Here is a 19570-nt window from a genome sequence, read left to right as displayed (position 1 = left end):
AATTTTACCTTAATTTTCTCATTTCTCTTTTCTTATTATTTTTTTTTTTACAATATGGTATCACAGCACATTATCCTAAAAAATTACCATTGTTCCTTCATCATTTTTTCTTCTTCATTTTATTTTCTATTTTGTTTTTCTTGAGAAACCTTTCCCATGGAATTGAAGCCTTTTCTTCCCTTTGATATTTTCTATCCTATTTTTCCCAATTTTTCAAAATCACAAAACCCCCATCTAATCGCGTATCAGTTTCTCAGTTTGGCTTCTCCTCTCTCCTTCCGCTCTCAATTTCTCTCATCCCTAATCGAGTCTCTAATTATTGCCATGATTTTAAAATATTTTTTTTTTCTCTAGGGAGTAAACTAATCAGATGATTCCATTTTTAAAATCGAATGTAGTGTTAATAAAGCCTGTTCAATTGATGGCTTATTACTGAAAGTCCCGATTTCGCATTTTCTCGTGATTCGTGATATAAATTTAGTTTTGCATGTCATATTAATTTTTCTCAGAACTCTGAAGTCTTTGACAGAAAAAAAAAAAAAAAAAAAAAGGAAAGGAAAAGCTTGACGAATATATTTGTTGGATATACTGCCACAAAATCAAACCATATATAGTTTCATGGACTTGAGAATGAATAAGATTTACATCTTTGTATCTCATGAGGAAAGGAGAAAAATAAGTAGATTTGTACTTTAATAGACTCACCACACCATCTTCATGGGCACAACTTGTATGTCTTACTTTTCTCTTTAAAATGTTTGTGTTCAAAAGTTATTACTTTTCACTATAAATATTTCATATTAAAAAAAACAAAATACTTAGAGCAATTTTAATGGGAATTGTTTGTCTTATGAAATAACTCAAGTCCCAATTTCTTGCCATTGGAAGACTCTAAGGTGGCAACTTGAGTTGCTTGAAGAAGAGAGAGAATTGTTTCTTCAAGCAACCGTTTCTTATCATATTTTGGTGGGGGAAGAGATCAGCGGAGCGGGGTGAGGTGGGGGTTGGACGGCGGAGGCGCGAGGTTGGACAGCGGAGACGCAAGATTGGACAGTGGGGGTTTGATAGTGGAGGCGCGAAGTTTGATGGTAGAGGCGCGGGATTTGACGGCGACGACGAAGCCACGCGTGGAGGCTTTATTGAAGGCCTCGAGAGCCTTACCGGAGCAATACCATGGCCTCCCACAGTGGCTGGCAGCACCTCCCGCCAAGCACGACACACGAGTGGAGGTTGGAGAGTGAGGGAAGGAAAAAGGAAAAATGAGAGTGAGGGAATGGAGCGTGCGGGGAGGAAAAAGGAAGAGAGTGGCCGGAAGAAAGAGACGTTGGGGGTTAAAAAAAAGAAAAAGATTATTGCGGTGCAATTATCTACTTATTGTGTATTTTTTCTCGTAATTTATTTTCTTTCATTGTAGTGCAATTATCTTTTTTAATAAAAATTTAATTTTGATTCATAAATGATTAGAAAAAAAATTCTAAAAGTTGAATTTTTTAAAGTTTCTTATCATTGGAGTAAATTTGTGTTTTAGTTGCTTAATGCTGATATGACACAGTGACAACCACTTTTTTCATTTTTCAATATTTGAAACAACTCAAATGAGTTGTATCCATTAAAGATGCCCTTATATACAAGTAATTTCAAGCAACATGAGACGTTTTGAAATACCTTTAATTTATAACAACTATCAAATATGCACTAATGATCTTGGAAGAAGAATGATAGTTTCTATCACTCATGTAAATTCACCTGCATTGATAATAGTGAAAATGTGAAATTTACATCTTAAATGAGTTAAAAGCTAGTGAGGAAATATAGTCTCTTTTGAAAAGGAATAGTGAGAAAACCATCAACCTCTTTCAGTTATATTCTTTTAAAAATATTCTAACCTATTTTTTTTTCTTTCAATTATTCATCATCAACCTCTTTCAGTTTTATTCTTTGAAAAATATTCTAACCTATTTTTTTTCTCAATTATTCATTAAACTCCGTATATGATAATATATATAGTCCTTTTATATGTTGAAGCTAAGTTACTAATCTATTATTATTTATTATCTCTATACAATATCATGTATGCAGAAATTTCAAATTTGACCCTTAATTTTTGTACACATGTACACATTTAAGGGTTAAAATGTCTTTTAGCTTTTTCTTTCAAATACTTCTCTTTTGTGATGGGCTTGGACTTTTGTTGGCTTTGTGGTCATCTTCTATCATGGAAATTAGAGAATTTATGGGTGGGTTTTGGTGTCGACTTTAAGAGTAAGAATGTGTTTGACAGTTTAAAAGGTAACTACGACTTCTATTTAGTTATGGTTACTAATACATTCTTTGTGTTGGATCCCTGTATCAATTCTAAAGTGTTGTATAAAAGGTATTATAAAAAGTAGAAACCTCACATTGCTTAGTATTATCTTTGGAGAATGGCTTATATATATTATGATATAGACATATAAAGAGGTTAGCAAGAGTGGAGAAACTTACCCATATACATGGATCAAATGGGTTTGTCATGAGTAAAGGTCATAAAATCCCACCTCTAGTAGGAATTTGTGATTACAAAGGCTCTCACCCTCACTCTCTAATCTCTCTAAAATAAGCTAAATGTGAAGTACCTATCTATTTTCATGAACCTTAATTTTATAATGTTTTAAATGAGCTTTATTCGTATAGGCTCGCTTAAACAACAAGGTTGACTCACTTAAGAGACTTTGATAACATTTCATATTGGCATTGTTATGTTAGCCCACTTAATTAAAGTACTCAGATGGCTCATTTGAGCAAGCTCTTCATGATATTCCAAGACTATCTTCTATGTTAGCTCACGCAAAGCAAGCATGAAATCACTTAGATTTCCTTTACATTCAGAGTAAGCACTTCAATGTTCAACTCTTTTATTGTCCTTTTGGCATTAGTTGTTTCTTTCCTTTATCTCAAAACTAACAAAAGCTATCATAAATACCATAGTTTTGAAAATCGAATCGAAACAACTAGTCGAACTGATTTGATTGGAAATCGATTAGTCGGTTCAGAAAATCATTTTCAATCAAACTAGTAAAAAATTGATAGAATCGATCAAATTTGGTCAAACCAATTTGAACCGATCCAATTAAAAATTTTATTTTTAAAATATAATTTAAAATATTTTTAATAAAAAATAATATTTAATAAAAAAGTATAACTTAATAATGAGTTATTTTTAATACTTGCTTTATAAATATAATTTAATAGTTTAAATTAATTTATAATTTTTAATATATTTATTTTTTATAGTTTATATTATATTAACCAGTTTCGCAATGAAAGTTTCTTAAGTGCAAAACATAACTTAAGGAAGCACACATGAGTATAGCTAAATTTTAAGTATTAAGCTCTCGTATGATGCTTATAAAAGTTTCAGTAGTAAGCTAACATTCACATTCCCAAATCCGAGTCCTTGATTACACCAAATTGATTTCCATTTGCAAAGCATCCCGGTCTACAACATAAAAATTACATCTTGAACTCAAATTCCTAGTTTCCTTCGAACTTTGGGTCAGCCATGACAAAATGGTATGCTACCACCAGTACAAAGATGAAGACGCCAAGAAAATTGGCAAAGAAACCCAGATCTTGATCATCAATCATCTGCAACATCACAGTCAACAAATTCAACACATTTCAGTACCCTGGTTTGGGATATATCACAAAACGGAGTCACAACATAAATCGAATCCAAAATGTTAAACCTATTATCCCACCAAATTTTGATTCAATAGTGACATTGACATAACAGTATACAATTAAAAACAAACATGAAGCGATGCAACAAAAATGGGTATTCAATTTAATGTCCATTTCACTTCGAGAAGATTATATATGAATTATGGTCCCAACCCTCATTCTAGACCGACTAATTAAAATCATACCGATTTTATATATAAACAGAAACAATAAGGGCCGATCTGAAAAAAGACACGGAAGCATGTCAAGGAAAAGGCGTAATCGGCATTGGCACGGTTAATTTGTGCATTGTGATGGTGAACAAAAAGAAAGCGGAAATTGGAGAAAGATTTCGTTCATGAGAATAAGGAAGGCATTGAGATTACCCTTCGACGCGGTGGCAGTGCCCTTCACTTTTCCTTCGGACGGCTGTTGAAGTCGTGCTTCCTAGGTCTCGCTGCAGAGTTTCCCCCACACTTCCTTAACACAAATAACAACAACCAATGTCAATACTCTTCAATCGGTGACCATTTTACCCATCACAATTTTTCAAATTTACTCCTATAATAATAATAATAATTATACTTAGACAAAATATTATTAGAGAGGTTGAGATATTATTATTATTAAAGAGGTTGAAATATTTCATACCTATAATAGTTATACATAAACAAAATATTATAAGGTTGTGTGTAATTATTTAGACAGTATATAAGATTTTTTTTTTGTTTTTTTTACATTCGAAAGATATAATAGCATACTAAAAAGTGAAGACAAAAAATAGTTATATACCTATTTTCTTTATAATAGGTACTAGATTTAATACTTTTTATTCTAGATATAAATTTGTTATTATTAACAGATATTGATAAATTTTATTAAAACTTGAACTTAAATATTAAGATTTTAAAAGAAGGCCCTTCCATATCCCATTTGTTTTTCGCGGATGATTGCCTTCTTTTTATTAAGGCTCGTAATTCTCAAGTTAGATTGATGCAGATTATTATTGATGAATTTTGTACTAAATCTGGCTTGAAAATTAACGTTGAAAAATCAAGGGCTTTTGCTTCTAAGACAATTACTTCGGCCAAGAAAGCTAGACTTCAAGGAATATCTAACATCCAATTCACTACTTCTTTAAGAAAATATCTTGGTTTCCCCATCTTTTGTGGGAGGCCCAGGAAGGAAGTTTTCCAACCAGTTCTGGATAGGATTAGTGCCTAGTTAGCTACTTGGAAAGGCAAATTACTATCCAAGCTAGGTAGAGTCACTTTGGCAAATGCTGTCATTTCTTCTATACCCACTTTTTTCATGCAGTTGTATTGGTTCCCTAATTATATTTATTCTACACTTGATCAAATGAGCCGTGATTTCATCTGGAAGGGATCCTCTAGGAAGGGTATTAATTTGGTGGCCTGGACAAAAATTACTAGACGTCGAAGAGAAGGAGGATTGAATACCAGAATTTCTAGATTCAAAAATGTGTCCTTGCTAGGGAAGTTGGTTTGGGACCTGCTTCAAGGTCATGACAAGTTCTGGGTCTTAATTATGTCAAAGAAGTATTTGTTATCTGATTCTATTCTGAAGTGTCAGAGGAAGCAGGGGTCCTATGTTTGGCGCGCCATTATAAAAGCCTGTGACTTCCTTCTTCCGGGCTTTAAGTTGAAGCTAGGGAATGGGGATGTCAGTTTCTGGTTTGAGGACTGGACAGGGGAGGGCCCACTTTGTGAGAAAGTTTGGGCGATAGATGTACATGACTTGGAAATGAGAGTTCGGGATGTCTGGAATGAGGAGGGTTGGAATTTGAGTTCTCTTTGGACATCTCTTTCAGAGGACTTCAATCACGTGCTTCTTAAACAAACTTTGCTTTTGTCTGAAGGACTACATGATTGCATTGTTTGGCAACCTGATTTAACAGGTAATTACTCAGCAAAAAGTGGATATAATTGACTTACATTTGAACCCGAGCAAAAACCAAGTGAAGACAAGTGGTTATGGATTTGGAAGATTTACGCATATCAGAATATCAAGTTCTTTCTCTGGTTAGCTTGGCATGATTCTATTCCCACCTCCTCATTACTATTTAAGCGGCACATCATGGGAAATGATAAGTGTAGACAGTGTGGCAGCCAGGAAGAGATAGTAATGCATTATTTCAGGGACTGTCATGAGGTGCAAGAAGTGTGGCGAATTTTACAGTTTGTAAGTTGTGACTTTTTATCAGATAGATAATTTTAAGATGTGGGTCATTCATGGAATTAAGTTGGGAGGCGCATTATTTTTATCTACAATTTGGGAGATTTGGTTGGGTAGGAATCGATTGGTGTTTGAAGGTAGTAGAACAAAGGCATGGCAGGTAGCGCTGGCTGCCAAATCACTTTCAGAGGCTATGACTAATGTTTTTTTAAACCATGAGGTGAATAGCAATTTGCCAAAATGGGTGGGGTGGTCAGCTCCTTCCGAGAATTGCGTCATTCTAAATATGAATGGGAGTGTTATGGAAGACAAAGTTGGTTTTGGAGGTGTGTTGAGGAGTTCGGACGGTGTTTGGATTCATGGTTTTTGTGGAAATGTGGATGGCTCTGAGATTATTGGAGTGGAGTTGTTAGGCATTCTACAAGGCTTACGTATTGCTCAAAGATTGGGCTTATCAAGAGTTTATTGTCAAATCGATTCTTTGGTTGCAGTAAAGTGGATTCAAGGAGGGGTGTCTCATATGCATCATTATTCAAATTTAGTGCAAGAAATTCACAAACTGTTGGATAAGGACTGGATAGTTTCTATATCTCATGTCCTTAGAGAATGCAACAAGTGTGCAGACTATTTTGCAAAATTGGGCCTTAGGTGTCCTGACAAATTAACTAATTTTATGGAGCCTCCTCTAGATGTTATTCCATTGCTTCAAGCGGATGCTACTGGAGAGCGTTTTATAAAATTCTAGTTTATGCTTTTCTTGTTGCTTGTTGTTTTTCTTTCCTTTTTTTTTTAGCATCTTCAACTACCAAAAAAATTATTATATTTTACATATACATTAAATGTTAAGAATCTAGAAATAACATACTATTTTAATTTTTAGTGTTATAAAATTATAAAATTACATTTATTTAATGTTAATTTTGTATTAATAATAATAATAATTATTTTATTAATATTAATTTGATTACGATTCAATCATGATTAAATCATTAAACCTTGACTGTCTATACTAATTTAATAATTGGTCCAATTTTAGAAACATTGATAAATATTTAAGACTTAAACAATTTTATTAATCAAATAGAACTTAATCAAATTACTTATTTTTTATGAATTTTATTAATCAAATAGAACTTAACCTAAATTACTTATTATTATTATTATTATTATTATTTTTTATGAAAACAGGACTCTAAAACATAAAATGTAGTCTATAACTATCTAAATTGGATAAAAAGATATAGATATATTTGATAATTATCAAAACATACCAAATTTAGAATCTTGTCTTCAAACAAACAAAAAAAAATCAAACACAATGTATATTATGGAAAACTAAACAATTTTTTTATAAAAAAAACTTAAATTTAGCAAATCTCATTTGTTAAAGATTTTTTTCTCAACCATCCAAACAATCTTATTAGTTATGTCATCTCTGAAGCGTGAACGAATTCTCCTTCCTCGTATGAAAAATTCATCTGAGCAATTATGAAGCTTTGAAAGGAAATTAGCATTTGAATTTTTGCACCAACCATCTTGAACCACCGAAAAGATGTCATTTTCTACTAACCATTTATTTTCAAAGCGGAACTTATTTTTCTTTCCAAATGTGCCTTTATTAAAATAAATAATTTAAGAATACAACAATGTCCGTATTCTTCAATTAATTGGTTTTTTGTAATAATAAAATAAATTGTCCTTGATATTCTTGCTCTTCAAACTTGGTTTCAATTTATACCACAAAAAGCATTGTTTTGTTATAAATTGTTGTGATAACCTATACAAATGACTATATGAGTGTTAAGTATTTTCAAAACCTTATTTAGATCCATGTTAAATATTTGGTCTCTTATAAAGAAGTTTATTATGCCCATGTTATAAGACATATCTTATTATTTGGTACAAAAAATACAGACATCTTATTATTTAACTCCATTTTTTAAAATTTGTATTGAAACGTTATTTTCTATTTCTATAAAATCAATAATGTGTCGAGTATTAGCTCACATTCCGAATTTCCGATTATCATGCTAATATTATATATTTTGAGATATTTAAAAAAGGTTAATTAATTCATGAAATTATTTTAAATTTAAAATATTAAATAAATATTACGTATTATTAATATAATTTTATAAAAATCGGGATGTTACAACTTTCTCCTCTTTTTTTAAATTTTATCCCCAAAATTTACCTACTGAAAACAATATCGGATACTCTCGCATCTGGCTCTCAAATTCTCAAGTCGCACTCTCCTCAATTCCCTCTCAAAAACTATACTAATAAGAAAATCTATGTAACTTTACTACCTTATAGATGAACAATTCTATCAATCTCTTCAAGGAATATCTAATATCAATAAGGATAAGGTGAGCAACCTTGGTGAGAGTATTCACACAACACAAATAGAATCAATTTCTTAAGCATTTTAGGTAAACCTACAACCAAGTCCATCGACACACCATCTTACTTCCAAAATAGGACGTCTAAAGGATATAAAAGTCCTAAAGACTTATGATATTTTACCTTAGACTTCTAGCATACTAAACACGAGTGCACAAATTCATTTACTTCTCTCTTCACCTTAGGCCACCAGAACATCTTCCTAAGATCCTTATATGCATGGATTACTTGCTAGTTATTAACAAAAACAATTCCAATTGTTGATTTAGCTTGAGTTTAAGTTGATAATTTTTTTTTAATTCTATAAGCACACACCAATAAATATTTTCCTCCCAATATAATTTATTTCATTTTCAAGGTGAATCTTGAACAACTTGATTAAAGAACACAAACTGTTATCACTGATATCAATTAATATTAATTTAATTTTTTCGTATATTTATAGATATTTTAAAAGGATCAATTTACTCATCAGATTTAAAATTCAAAATAGCTATTTTATTAATTACAAGTTTTGAAACCTAATTAATATTAGTTTTAACAAAATATAATAACATAAAAGTAATAGTTTTAATTAATTATATCAAAAGTTAGTATTATTCTAAAATATTATTGACAACATTTAAACTCCAATCATGATTAGAGAACAATTTTATCCTTAGATTCTTCTTAATTTTTACTAGAAAAAAGTATTATGTTTCTCCATTAAATAAATAAATAATTAGACATTTATTATATTTATATATTAAAAAAAGACTGTGTAGTTGCACAATTACTTTTAATTTAACTTTACTATAAGAAACACTACATATATAATGATATAAAAAAAATGTCACTATAAATACAACATATGTAAGTATAAATTTATTTGACATATAATTATACACAATTTTAATACTAATTTTTAATAAAATTAAATAACATATATTATATATCACCATAACATATATTTAAATATTTTAATAAAATAGAGGGTTATAGTATAATCTATTGTAATAGATTAATTGTATGACACGATATACGTCTTACCAATGAATTATTATGTTTATTGAATAAAAATTTAATTAAAAATAACAAGTTACACGATGCAATATGATCTATTTGACCAAATTGAACGAGTCTCTCTCAATTTTGACTAAGTTTTGAAACAAAAAAAATAGAACTACTAAAATTGATACTGAGTTTTAGACAGATTCTTATCTTTAGACTGTTTTCTTTATCTACAAGCACAGAATAAAAATGCAAGTACGAGACACCACACTGTCACCTGATGATTAGTCACAACAAGTGCAGTCTTCCTTAGTCCTTCCTTATGTAACATGTTAACATGAATGTGCACGTCTAAAGCCTTTTCAGCTTTGTACCTTTTTTTTTTTTTTTTTTTTTTTTTTTTTTTTTTTAAGAATATTGTACCTTTTCATAGTTAAGGTGAGCTCCATTTGAGGAGAGAAAAAAGTAAAAGAAAAATAAAAACCTTCATGGAATAAATTAAGTAACCAAGAAAATGCGCTGCTTTTATGTTAACCATCTTCTATAAAAATTAATTACTGTTATTCATGATAATTATTTTGTACTTATATTATTATTAAAAAAACAGAGAAATATGTAATGTGAGATCTCGTTTAAAAAATGTTACCAAGAACACATTTGTTAATATTTTTTAAAACAATTTTATAATTAGTTAAAATTTATTATAAGACTATAAATATTAATAAATTGTATTTTATATTTAATGAAATTTATTCATAATTTTATACATTTCAAAAATTAATTAATAATTATATATATAGATATATTATACCTGCATAAGGATACATTAGTAATTTCGTTGCTTTGATCCTCCCTTTAAGCCCTTGTATAGGTGTTTCTTAACTATTTTTGACGTAATAAACCTGATAGCTTTCGATTATACTTGTTTGAGGGGATAAAAAGGGATACCTACAAAAGATACTCTGACGCTTAAGTCAGTCTTTGGCTCTAGACAACTCAATGACGCTCCACCGCATTCATCACCCCCTATTGAGGAAGTCCATGCAGAAGTTGTGAATGATGAAAATTCTTAAGATGACTTAACAGTTCCTTAGTAATTTCCTTATGTTTGTTAAGGTCGATAATGCCTCTGTTTTGTTCTTTTTGGGGTTGATAGCCCCCTTTGTCAAACTTGTAACTATTTTCTTAATGAATATTATGCCTCCCTGTTTATATCAATATCTCTTTTGATATATATATATATATATATATATATATATATATATATATATATATATATATATATATATATATATATTATGCCTCATTTTAGTTACTTACCATCAAAACTTAGTGATGTGATTATTTCTCGAATATAAAACTTAGGTATTTTCGTAATCGAAAAGGGAAAACTTTGTTTTATGTTATAAAGACATTCCTTAGACTGAATGGAGGTCTTTGGGGCGAAGACTTCATTTTTATTTTATCAAGGTGTTTCTTTTGTCGAGGGCGTCCTCAAGAGGAAAAACTTGTCTTGTTTTATCAAGGTGTTTCCTTACTCGAGGGGCCCTCAGGAGGGAAACCTTGTCTCGTTTTATCAAGAGTGCTTCCTTAGTCTAGAGGGTCCTTAGAAGGAAAACCCTTATCAATTTCATCACAGATTTGTTGTCAAAACTTCTCATATTATTTCTTAATTATAGGCGTGTCTCATTAAAAATCTCCCTAGTAAAAATCATTTTCACATTTTTGTAGGGATAAAAAATCAAGTAAGGAAAAGAGTACACCATAATACAAGAATTTTAATTGTAATAGATTTTTAAATGTGTCAAGTTTCATGTCCTCAGGATTAATTTTCCATTCAACTTTACAAGCTTGTAGGCTCCATTCTTCATGTTTTGGTGAACCCTATATGGGCCTTCACAATTGGCTGATAATTTCCTTTCTTTTGGGTCTTTCGTTGCTTTGTATGTAGCCCTCCATAATAAATCTCCTTCATGAAATTATCTAGGCTTTACTCCTGAATTGTATCTTTTTTCCATTCTCCTTTTGCATGCTTCGATGTTTATTATCACTCTTTCTCTCATTTTCTCTACCATATCCATTTCTGCCCTTAATTCTTCATGTTTCTGATTTTCCTAGAATTGGGTTCTTTTGTATGAGGACTCTCTTACTTCTACTGGAATCATAAAATTGTTACCATATGTAAGCCAGAAAGGTGACTTCTTCATAATGGACTGAGGGGTACATCTATATGCCCATAATATCTCTGGCAATTGTTCAACCTAGGCCTCTTTAGCTGAATCGAGTCTCTTCCTTAATTCTGTGAGTATGACCGTGTTTGTCGATTTTGCCTACCCATTTGATTGTGGATGTTCAACCAAAATCATTCTGTGTTTGATTCCTAGACTTGTGAGGAACTCATTAAACTTCTTTTCTGTAAACTGAAGTCCATTATTAATTTATTACCAATATTTTATTAATACTCTTCTTCCTCAATATAATTTGGACTGATGAATTTCACTTTCCCTTTTCAATACCTGTTGTTGCCTTTGGCTACGGTTGCCATTAAAACTGATAATGACCAATGAGGAAATTTTGCATTTGATATTTTGATTGGGGATGACGAGCACGCCTTTATTAAAAAATAAAATAAAATAAATGAAAGACTTCCCTTTTTTAAAAAATAAAATAAAATGAAAATACTTGTAAAATAAACCTATAAATATTTAATTAATAATTTTTAATTTAATAAAGTACGTACTCTCATTTACATCCTTCTTTTTCCTATAAATTTTTTTAAAAAAATTTACTTTATCCCCAAACAACAAATAAATAGAAAGCCTCATAGGCTTCGCCAATCGGTTTTATACTGCATGGACAACATTGAATAATTTTGTTTTGTGACAGATAGAGTATATTGTTATAATAAAGTTATAAAGATGGTCTAAATGCTGTTTTTTTCAGTAACCCGTGGAGAATAAAATTCTGGTCGCTGATTTTTAGGTACAAAAGTAGTTTGGATCATCCATTGCAACTTTATGACATGGCTCAGTTTAAGATAAGTCTATTTATTAAATACATTAGATTATTTTTTTAAAATAAATAATTAACAATATATGTATCAAAATAAATAAATAACATATTGGTAATAAATTAATAATGATTATTATTATTTGTATTGAAATTTAATTGCAATATTTAAGGTTATATACGTATTAATGTATTTAAAGACTTCAATTCGTTAGTCTCTATATGAGCATAAACTAATTGGTATATTTAAAGGATGTCTATAACCTTATTTCAATAGATCTTGCTACAAAAGTAAGCTTTAAATAAGTTTTTGGATCATTATATAAAGAAACACATTGGCAAAAAAAAAATAATAATGTGTTTGGATCATATTAGACTTTTATTAAAAGGTTATATTAGGATTAAAAAAAACATATCTGTTTGCCTTTAATTTTTATTTTATTTTTTTACGTAAGACTTAAACCTTTAGTTTGAAAAGCAGGTCATAATTCATATTCTAGTTATGTAAAACTTAGTCCAACTTATTTCTATCTCTAATGATGAAGCAAAATCTATGAATTTAATTTAATAATATTATTATGGATTTTCATCAAGTAGCTCTAAGGTTTGACTTACTGGTAGAGGCGTAAAGCCTACATGAGGGTGACCTGTATCGTAATCAACCAGCTCTAATTTTTGATAATTTAATAATCTATATTTCTTGTTTAGAATATTTTAGAAATTACTTTGTACGAATTTAAATCAGTTTTTTTTATTAATAGAGTTTAGTTCAGTTGATTTTTTTTATAAAGTAAGTGTTATATCACTTTACATTTTGTTTTAATTATACCACTTCTCAATGTGAAATTTTTTACGCATGATTTTAACAAAAATCAATGATTAGTTATTTTTCTTATAGACCTATAGCTGATAATGATATGATAAGTTTTACTTTTTTGTGGGTACATCACGAGACGTTCAGACCCTATTATTTTTACATATTCCTCAATTCCAGGGACCATAGCTTTCAACTGGTACAAGTTTTTCTATTTTTCTATTCGAATAATTTTTTATTTGTTTCCTGAAATAGAATTCTGTTGTTAAAAATAAAATAGAAGTTAGTTATTTCTAGTAACTATGCATGCAATACAGTAAAGAAAATGATAACAGTTGAAGTTAATGACGAAACAGAAGCACAGAATCTGTATAATTCTACATCTTTTTAAGACATTTTCTTATAATAATTTATTTATTTATTTATCATATAAGAAAAGTTATAAAAAAATGTTTCTAAAATATTCAATACATATTTATTGTTTATTTGAAAGTTACTTTATGAAATCTGGTGTGACTGGTAGAAGATAACGTAAAACGTTACTCCTTCCTTTATCCGTTTCTAACATACCAAAAGCCAAAATAGAAAGCATGGTGGGACTGGGACCTGTCTTTATTGCACCACTTTAAGACAATATTTTATTTTCCTTTCTGTGATGAACATATTTCACTCTTAGTTACATCCACGTTGATATTATTTTCCAAAAATCTGAAAGAATAAACCTTACCGACACTCTCACGCGCTTACATGTTTCCTTGTTAACTGTTGGGTGGATCAAGTGGAAGTTGAAGAAGGTTTCTATTGGCCACTGGTTTTAATGCCCCTTTAATGCACTTGTATCATAACATTATTAAGATATTATTCACCTTCTTGTCTTTTTCACTCTCTTTGAAACTCAATTCACAACGATAGGTAGTAATAACTAATAACCATTATTTGTTCAGTTGGAAGCTTCCTTCTCTTCTTTCCACATTGTGCAAATGAATTTTCAGGGTACTTGGTAGTGGTGGACAAAGATTTTGAAGATGGGAATTTTGGGTACTATAGCAAGCTTTTTTGGATTTGGGGTGGGAACTTCAATTGGCTTAGTCATTGGCTACTATTTGTTCATATACTTCCAGCCAACAGATGTTAAGGTTGGTTTTTGTTTCTCTTATTTATTGTTTCTTTTAATTTTTGGATTGTGTGAACTCTGAATTATATCGTTTTCAATCTCTTTTGTTTGTTGAATCATGATTTATGATATAACTAGGTATCATTGTCCTGTTATTACTTCTGTGCTGAAGGATGAACAAGCTAATTCCTTACATTTTGTTGTTACTTATTTATAGACTTGTTCAATGACTTTTTTGCATGCATAATTTTTATTTTGTTGATAAAACTGAATGTTTTCATTCTTCAAGAACTTGGTCTTGATTTTTTTACTGAGGATGATTTTAGCCTGAACTGAGATCTCGTGACATTAATTGTAGATAAAATTTGTTGTCATGAAACTTCTATCAGAGGACAATGCAATAGTTGTTTTGAATATAACTAAAGTTGCTTCTCTCCGTTAACTTTTCGAAAACCTCTTTTTCATATAAACTTTTTGTTCTGAACTTCTTGATCTATAGGGTAATGAGGGACTTTTAGAACATTGAGAGGAATTCTAGACCATATATAAAATACTTTACATAGGACTCAATTATTGTTAATGAAAAGAAATATGCAATTTATGTTCTTATACACACATGCAAGACATGAGCAACACATTCAAAGATATGCTTTCGATAGATATGCCGTTTTCTCTTTTCTTAGTCTTGAAAGGTGATTTCCCTTTTTCTTTCTTATAGAATTTTGGAACAAGAAAAAGATTGTGTTCTTTCTGGTTTTATTGTTTTTTTTTTTTAAGAGGTAAGAGTATTCCAACTGTGTTATTTGATATTTCATCATTGTAAGAGTATGTTTGGATTCATGTTTAGAAAAACTTTTGAAAACTTCTCAGCTAATAATAAAGAGCTTGTCTCAATAGATAAGTATTGGAAAATTCTTCTAAGGTTGTATTTAAATAGGCTAAATTTGTATCGAAATAGACTCTAATCAAAAGTTAAAAGACAACATTCTGTTATTCCGTTACCTTCTCTTTTAGTTGTCGACTTACACTTTCAAATTATGGCATGCATGATTTCAGGATCCAATAATTCAACCTTTGGTTGAGCAAGATTCTAAAACTCTCCAACAGTTGCTTACAGAGATACCCTCTTGGATTAAAAATCCAGACTTTGACCGTGTATGTTATTCTTTTATAGGCCCTTTGTACAAGTGTTTATCTTGGGATCCAGAAATGTATTGTAGGTTCTACAGAGAACTAATACTATTTTCTTGTTTACAGCTTGATTGGCTTAATAAATTTATTGAGCATATGTGGCCTTATCTGGACAAGGTATGTTCACTTTTTATTGATGTTCATAAATGCTCCTATGGCATCTATGAGACTGTCTAAGTAGTATCTACAATTCAATCTTTATAGGCAATTTGCAAGACTGCAAGGAGTATAGCAAAGCCCATTATTGCTGAGCAAATTCCGAAGTACAAAATTGATTCAGTTGAATTTGAAGAACTTAACTTGGGTTCTCTGCCACCAACTTTTCAAGGTTGATCTCTCTCTCTCTTCCACACTCACATGAGCATTAAGTATGTGAAGCTGCTATTGTGTAAGACTCATTTTTTTTATCATGACCCCATTGCTTAAACAAGTATATTTTTAATAGTTGTCTAGCCAATGTTGGTTATGTGTTGGGTTTTCACTGTCTTGAAATATGTTCTGGTACAAGCAGTGTGTCCGTGGAACCAAGTTGATTTTACCATGAATGTGGTCTCTAAAGTGCTACAGATATTTGCTTGAACTTCAAAATGAAATCATTGTCACCTCATGTTTCGTGGTTCCAAATTCTTTATTCATGATCCTTGATGACTCTTTCAGCAAATAGAAGTTTAGACTGACTAATATTTGTTTTCATCTGAATATATGCCAGGAATGAAAGTCTACACGACTGACGAAAAGGAGTTGATTATGGAACCATCAGTGAAGTGGGCTGGGAATCCTAATATTATAGTAGCAATTAAAGCATTTGGACTTCGAGCCACAGTGCAGGTATATTAGTACTGCGTGAACTTTTGAAGAACAGAAAAGATAATGTTTGATTTAATTTATTTTAGCAGTTGTAAAAGGTAAGTAACATGCGAATACTTTGTTCTCACCCCACGAAGGATATTTTTATGCTTTTAAATAATATCAGGTTGTTGATCTGCAAGTATTTGCTGCTCCACGTATAACTCTGAAGCCTTTGGTTCCAAGTTTTCCTTGTTTTGCCAATATTTACGTGTCTCTCATGGAGAAGGTGTGTATGATGTCAAACTCCTTAAGACTAAATTTTCATAGTTCTTAGTGAGGAGTGAAGAGAAAGATATCTGATGAATTGGCGATTCTATATAACCTGCATAGTGATGAGCAAATGAATAATTAGGGTATTCTTGAACGCACAATCAAATTTAAAAGAATTCATATCTTGAAGTCTGTTTGGATACAAGTTAGTAGCACTTTTGAGAGTTTCTTTATTAGAAATAAAGAGTTTTTTTTTTTTTTTTTCCTGTAGCAAAACTTTCAAAAGTAATCTAGGTGTGTCTGTGTAGCATGCGACCACAACATCCATCTATGCAATTATGATTTTATATATTTTCATCTTTTTCTTCACCTATTGTGTTGTCCTGAAAGTTGAAACTCTTGTTTGAAGCCGCATGTTGATTTTGGACTGAAACTGCTCGGAGCTGATGCAATGTCTATTCCTGGCCTTTATAGGATTGTCCAGGTAAGCATATATCACTTTCATGTCCTCTAAATTTTTCAAATAATTGTTTATGGCTAGTCATGATTATACATGTCAAGTTTCAGGATTAATTTCTCTTCCTCACTTACTTTCCTTTCAGGAAATTATTAAAGATCAAGTTGCCAAAATGTATCTGTGGCCCAAGGCCTTGGAGGTGCAAATAATGGATCCAGCAAAGTATGATTTCTTCCTTTCATCTAGTTTATATTAACATTAGGTGTTGGACTAGCTAATTTTGCTTGGTTTGTGATCAGGGCCATGAAAGGGCCAGTTGGAATCCTTCACGTGAAGGTTGTGAGGGCAGAAAAGCTTAGAAAGAAAGATCTATTGGGATCATCAGACCCTTATGTGAAACTCAAAATCTCTGAAGATAAACTTCCTTCAAAGAAAACAACTGTGAAATACAAGAATTTGAATCCGGAATGGAATGAGGAGTTTAACATAGTAGTCAAAGATCCAGAATCTCAAGTCCTAGAACTTAGTATTTATGACTGGGAGCAGGTAAGTATCTTCACATGCAATTCTAGATTTATAAAATTGGATGTGAAATTTCCTTTAGGACACATTTAGAAACTGTCACCGCAAAAAATGCGGACAGAACTGTTTTAAAAAAAGGCCAAACTGGATCCACTTTGTAAAATCTATTGGAATAAAGGATCCAAATCTATTCAAACTGACCAATTTTAGAAGAAGCCAATCTGTTTTTTGAGAAATTCTTACAGGACTACTTTATAAAATATGATTTGGTTAACATTTTATAAAATAGGTGACTTTTCGAATTTTTGTCTAAACCGTGAAGAACTAAATAATATTTTCATTGCATAAAAGTTTCCTCTTACATATTTTGAAGCATGATTTTTCTTTCTTTTGCCTAGATTGGCAAGCATGACAGGATGGGTATGAATGTGATTCAATTAAAAGAGATTACACCTGATGAATCAAAAGTAGTGACTCTTAATTTACTCAAGACCTTGGACCCTAGTGATCCTGAGAATGAGAAGTCACGTGGACAGCTCACTGTAGAAGTTCTGTATAAACCTTTTAATGAAGATGAGTTAGCTCAGAGTGCAGAAGATTCCAATGCAATAGAAAAGGCTCCTGAAGGAACACCTGCCAGTGGTGGTTTGCTTGTAATTACCATCCATGAAGCTGAAGATGTGGAAGGAAAACACCACACAAATCCGTATGCACGGCTTATATTTAAAGGGGAAGAGAGAAAAACCAAGGTATTATACACTGATTATGATATTTTTCATCATATTTTTATTCTTCTTTTGTGGTTAATAAGGAGTGTTATGCTTCAATTTATAAAACAGTGAAGCAGTTTTACATAGTCATTCAATCACAAATTATGATATATTTTAAGTTTTTTGTCTTTTATAATCATTATCTTAAAAATCATATAAACAATGGTTTCTGTTTGTTTAACACTAAAAAAGTTTTACACCACCAATCTACCATACATGATAGCTTGATATTTCAGTGAAATTTGACTATTGTTTGCGGCAACTTTACAGCATGTAAAGAAAAATAGAGATCCAAGATGGGGTGAGTCGTTTCAATTTATGCTGGAAGAACCCCCCACCAATGAGAGACTATATGTTGAAGTGCAAAGTGCCTCCTCAAAGCTTGGTCTGCTACATCCAAAGGTAAATGTACTATTATTATCTCTAAATGATATATATATATATATATGGGACATGATCTGCTGATATCAGGTGTCAAAGTTATTGTAAATGTTCTGAACAAAATGTTATTTTACTAACTGTGACCTGGTTTTAAAAGATCCTGACTCGTGTATATGTGCATATATTTGGCTTCACTTTATTGAAGATGATAATATATGGTTCTCATTCAAGAAAGCTTGTTAAACAGGAAAGTCTGGGTTACGTGGACATAAAATTATCTGACGTTGTTACCAACAAAAGAATAAACGAGAAATATCATCTTATTGACTCAAGAAATGGACGGATTCAAATTGAGCTTCAGTGGAGAACTCCCTGATGATGGCTGGTAACAGTTGGCGTGCATAGTTTTTGTAAAGCACTCTTTCCTTGTGATAAGGTTTGGATCAAAGCTCTCAGACTTGTCTCTTTGACACGTAGAAAATTGGGAGTATTTGTATTCTACTGTTGATATACAGAATAACGTCCATGACTCAATACTATATAACTATCCAATGAGTTAATTAACTCTATGATCTAGTTCTGTTCTTCGGTTTATGTTTATCATACGATAAGAATATCTAAAAGATATCTCATAATATTTTATTTTATTGTAACTTAAATATAATACAGTATTTTAGAAAGAAATTAGCAAATAAGATTAGTGTTCAGCACTAACTTAAGATTAATCATCGAGATACCCCGTACAAATAACAATTACCAAAAATATAGCTAATATGATTAGTGTTCAGCACTAACTTAAGAGTAATGAATGCATATTTTATAATCTTATTTTGCACATGTTAATCTTTAGTGATGGTCTTTCAATGTTGTGAATATGAGTCTATTTAGATAAATTTCTGTAAAAATAGAGAAAAATAGGAAGAAAAAATGAAATGAATTTTTTAATAAATTAAAATTAACTT

At 30.9% G+C, this 19570-nt stretch overlaps 2 protein-coding genes and 1 long non-coding RNA gene across 3 annotated transcripts; 1 reads left to right on the top strand and 2 right to left on the bottom strand.

Annotated features, from left to right (window-relative positions):
* Positions 1-3379: 3379 nt before the first annotated feature.
* Positions 3380-3627, bottom strand: LOC109793644 (dolichyl-diphosphooligosaccharide--protein glycosyltransferase subunit 4A). The gene has a single exon (XM_020353103.1). The coding sequence runs from the start codon at positions 3625-3627 to the stop codon at positions 3514-3516; it is 114 nt and encodes a 37-aa protein (XP_020208692.1). The 3' UTR covers positions 3380-3513.
* A 10305-nt stretch (positions 3628-13932) lies between these two features.
* Positions 13933-19177, top strand: LOC109793642 (synaptotagmin-2). Its single transcript, XM_020353101.3, has 12 exons — positions 13933-14250; positions 15285-15383; positions 15486-15536; positions 15624-15747; positions 16129-16247; positions 16393-16494; positions 16888-16962; positions 17081-17157; positions 17235-17481; positions 17856-18206; positions 18498-18629; positions 18856-19177. The coding sequence occupies exons 1-12, from the start codon at positions 14140-14142 to the stop codon at positions 18982-18984; spliced, it is 1617 nt and encodes a 538-aa protein (XP_020208690.1). The 5' UTR covers positions 13933-14139; the 3' UTR covers positions 18985-19177.
* LOC145951666 (uncharacterized) lies at positions 16286-16987 on the bottom strand. The gene is made up of 2 exons (XR_014429545.1): positions 16849-16987; positions 16286-16590 (listed from the first exon to the last, which is right to left on the bottom strand). It is a non-coding gene; the product is annotated as an uncharacterized LOC145951666 (long non-coding RNA).
* Positions 19178-19570: the final 393 nt, after the last annotated feature.

The sequence above is a fragment of the Cajanus cajan genome, chromosome 9, assembly GCF_000230855.2.
Source record: "Cajanus cajan strain Asha chromosome 9, NIPB_CcT2T_4, whole genome shotgun sequence".
In the NCBI taxonomy this organism is placed as follows: domain Eukaryota; kingdom Viridiplantae; phylum Streptophyta; class Magnoliopsida; order Fabales; family Fabaceae; genus Cajanus; species Cajanus cajan.
This window is presented reverse-complemented; position numbering and strand designations above follow the sequence as displayed.

Bases quoted from the DNA above. Each gene is read 5' to 3' on its own strand.
- LOC109793644 (XM_020353103.1), bottom strand. From the start codon at position 3,627: ATGATTGATGATCAAGATCTGGGTTTCTTTGCCAATTTTCTTGGCGTC.
- LOC109793642 (XM_020353101.3), top strand. From the start codon at position 14,140: ATGGGAATTTTGGGTACTATAGCAAGCTTTTTTGGATTTGGGGTGGGA. The intron at 15,384-15,485 runs GTATGTTATTCT...TCTTGTTTACAG, and splicing joins AAAATCCAGACTTTGACCGT to CTTGATTGGCTTAATAAATT. The intron at 18,207-18,497 runs GTATTATACACT...GCAACTTTACAG, and splicing joins GGGAAGAGAGAAAAACCAAG to CATGTAAAGAAAAATAGAGA.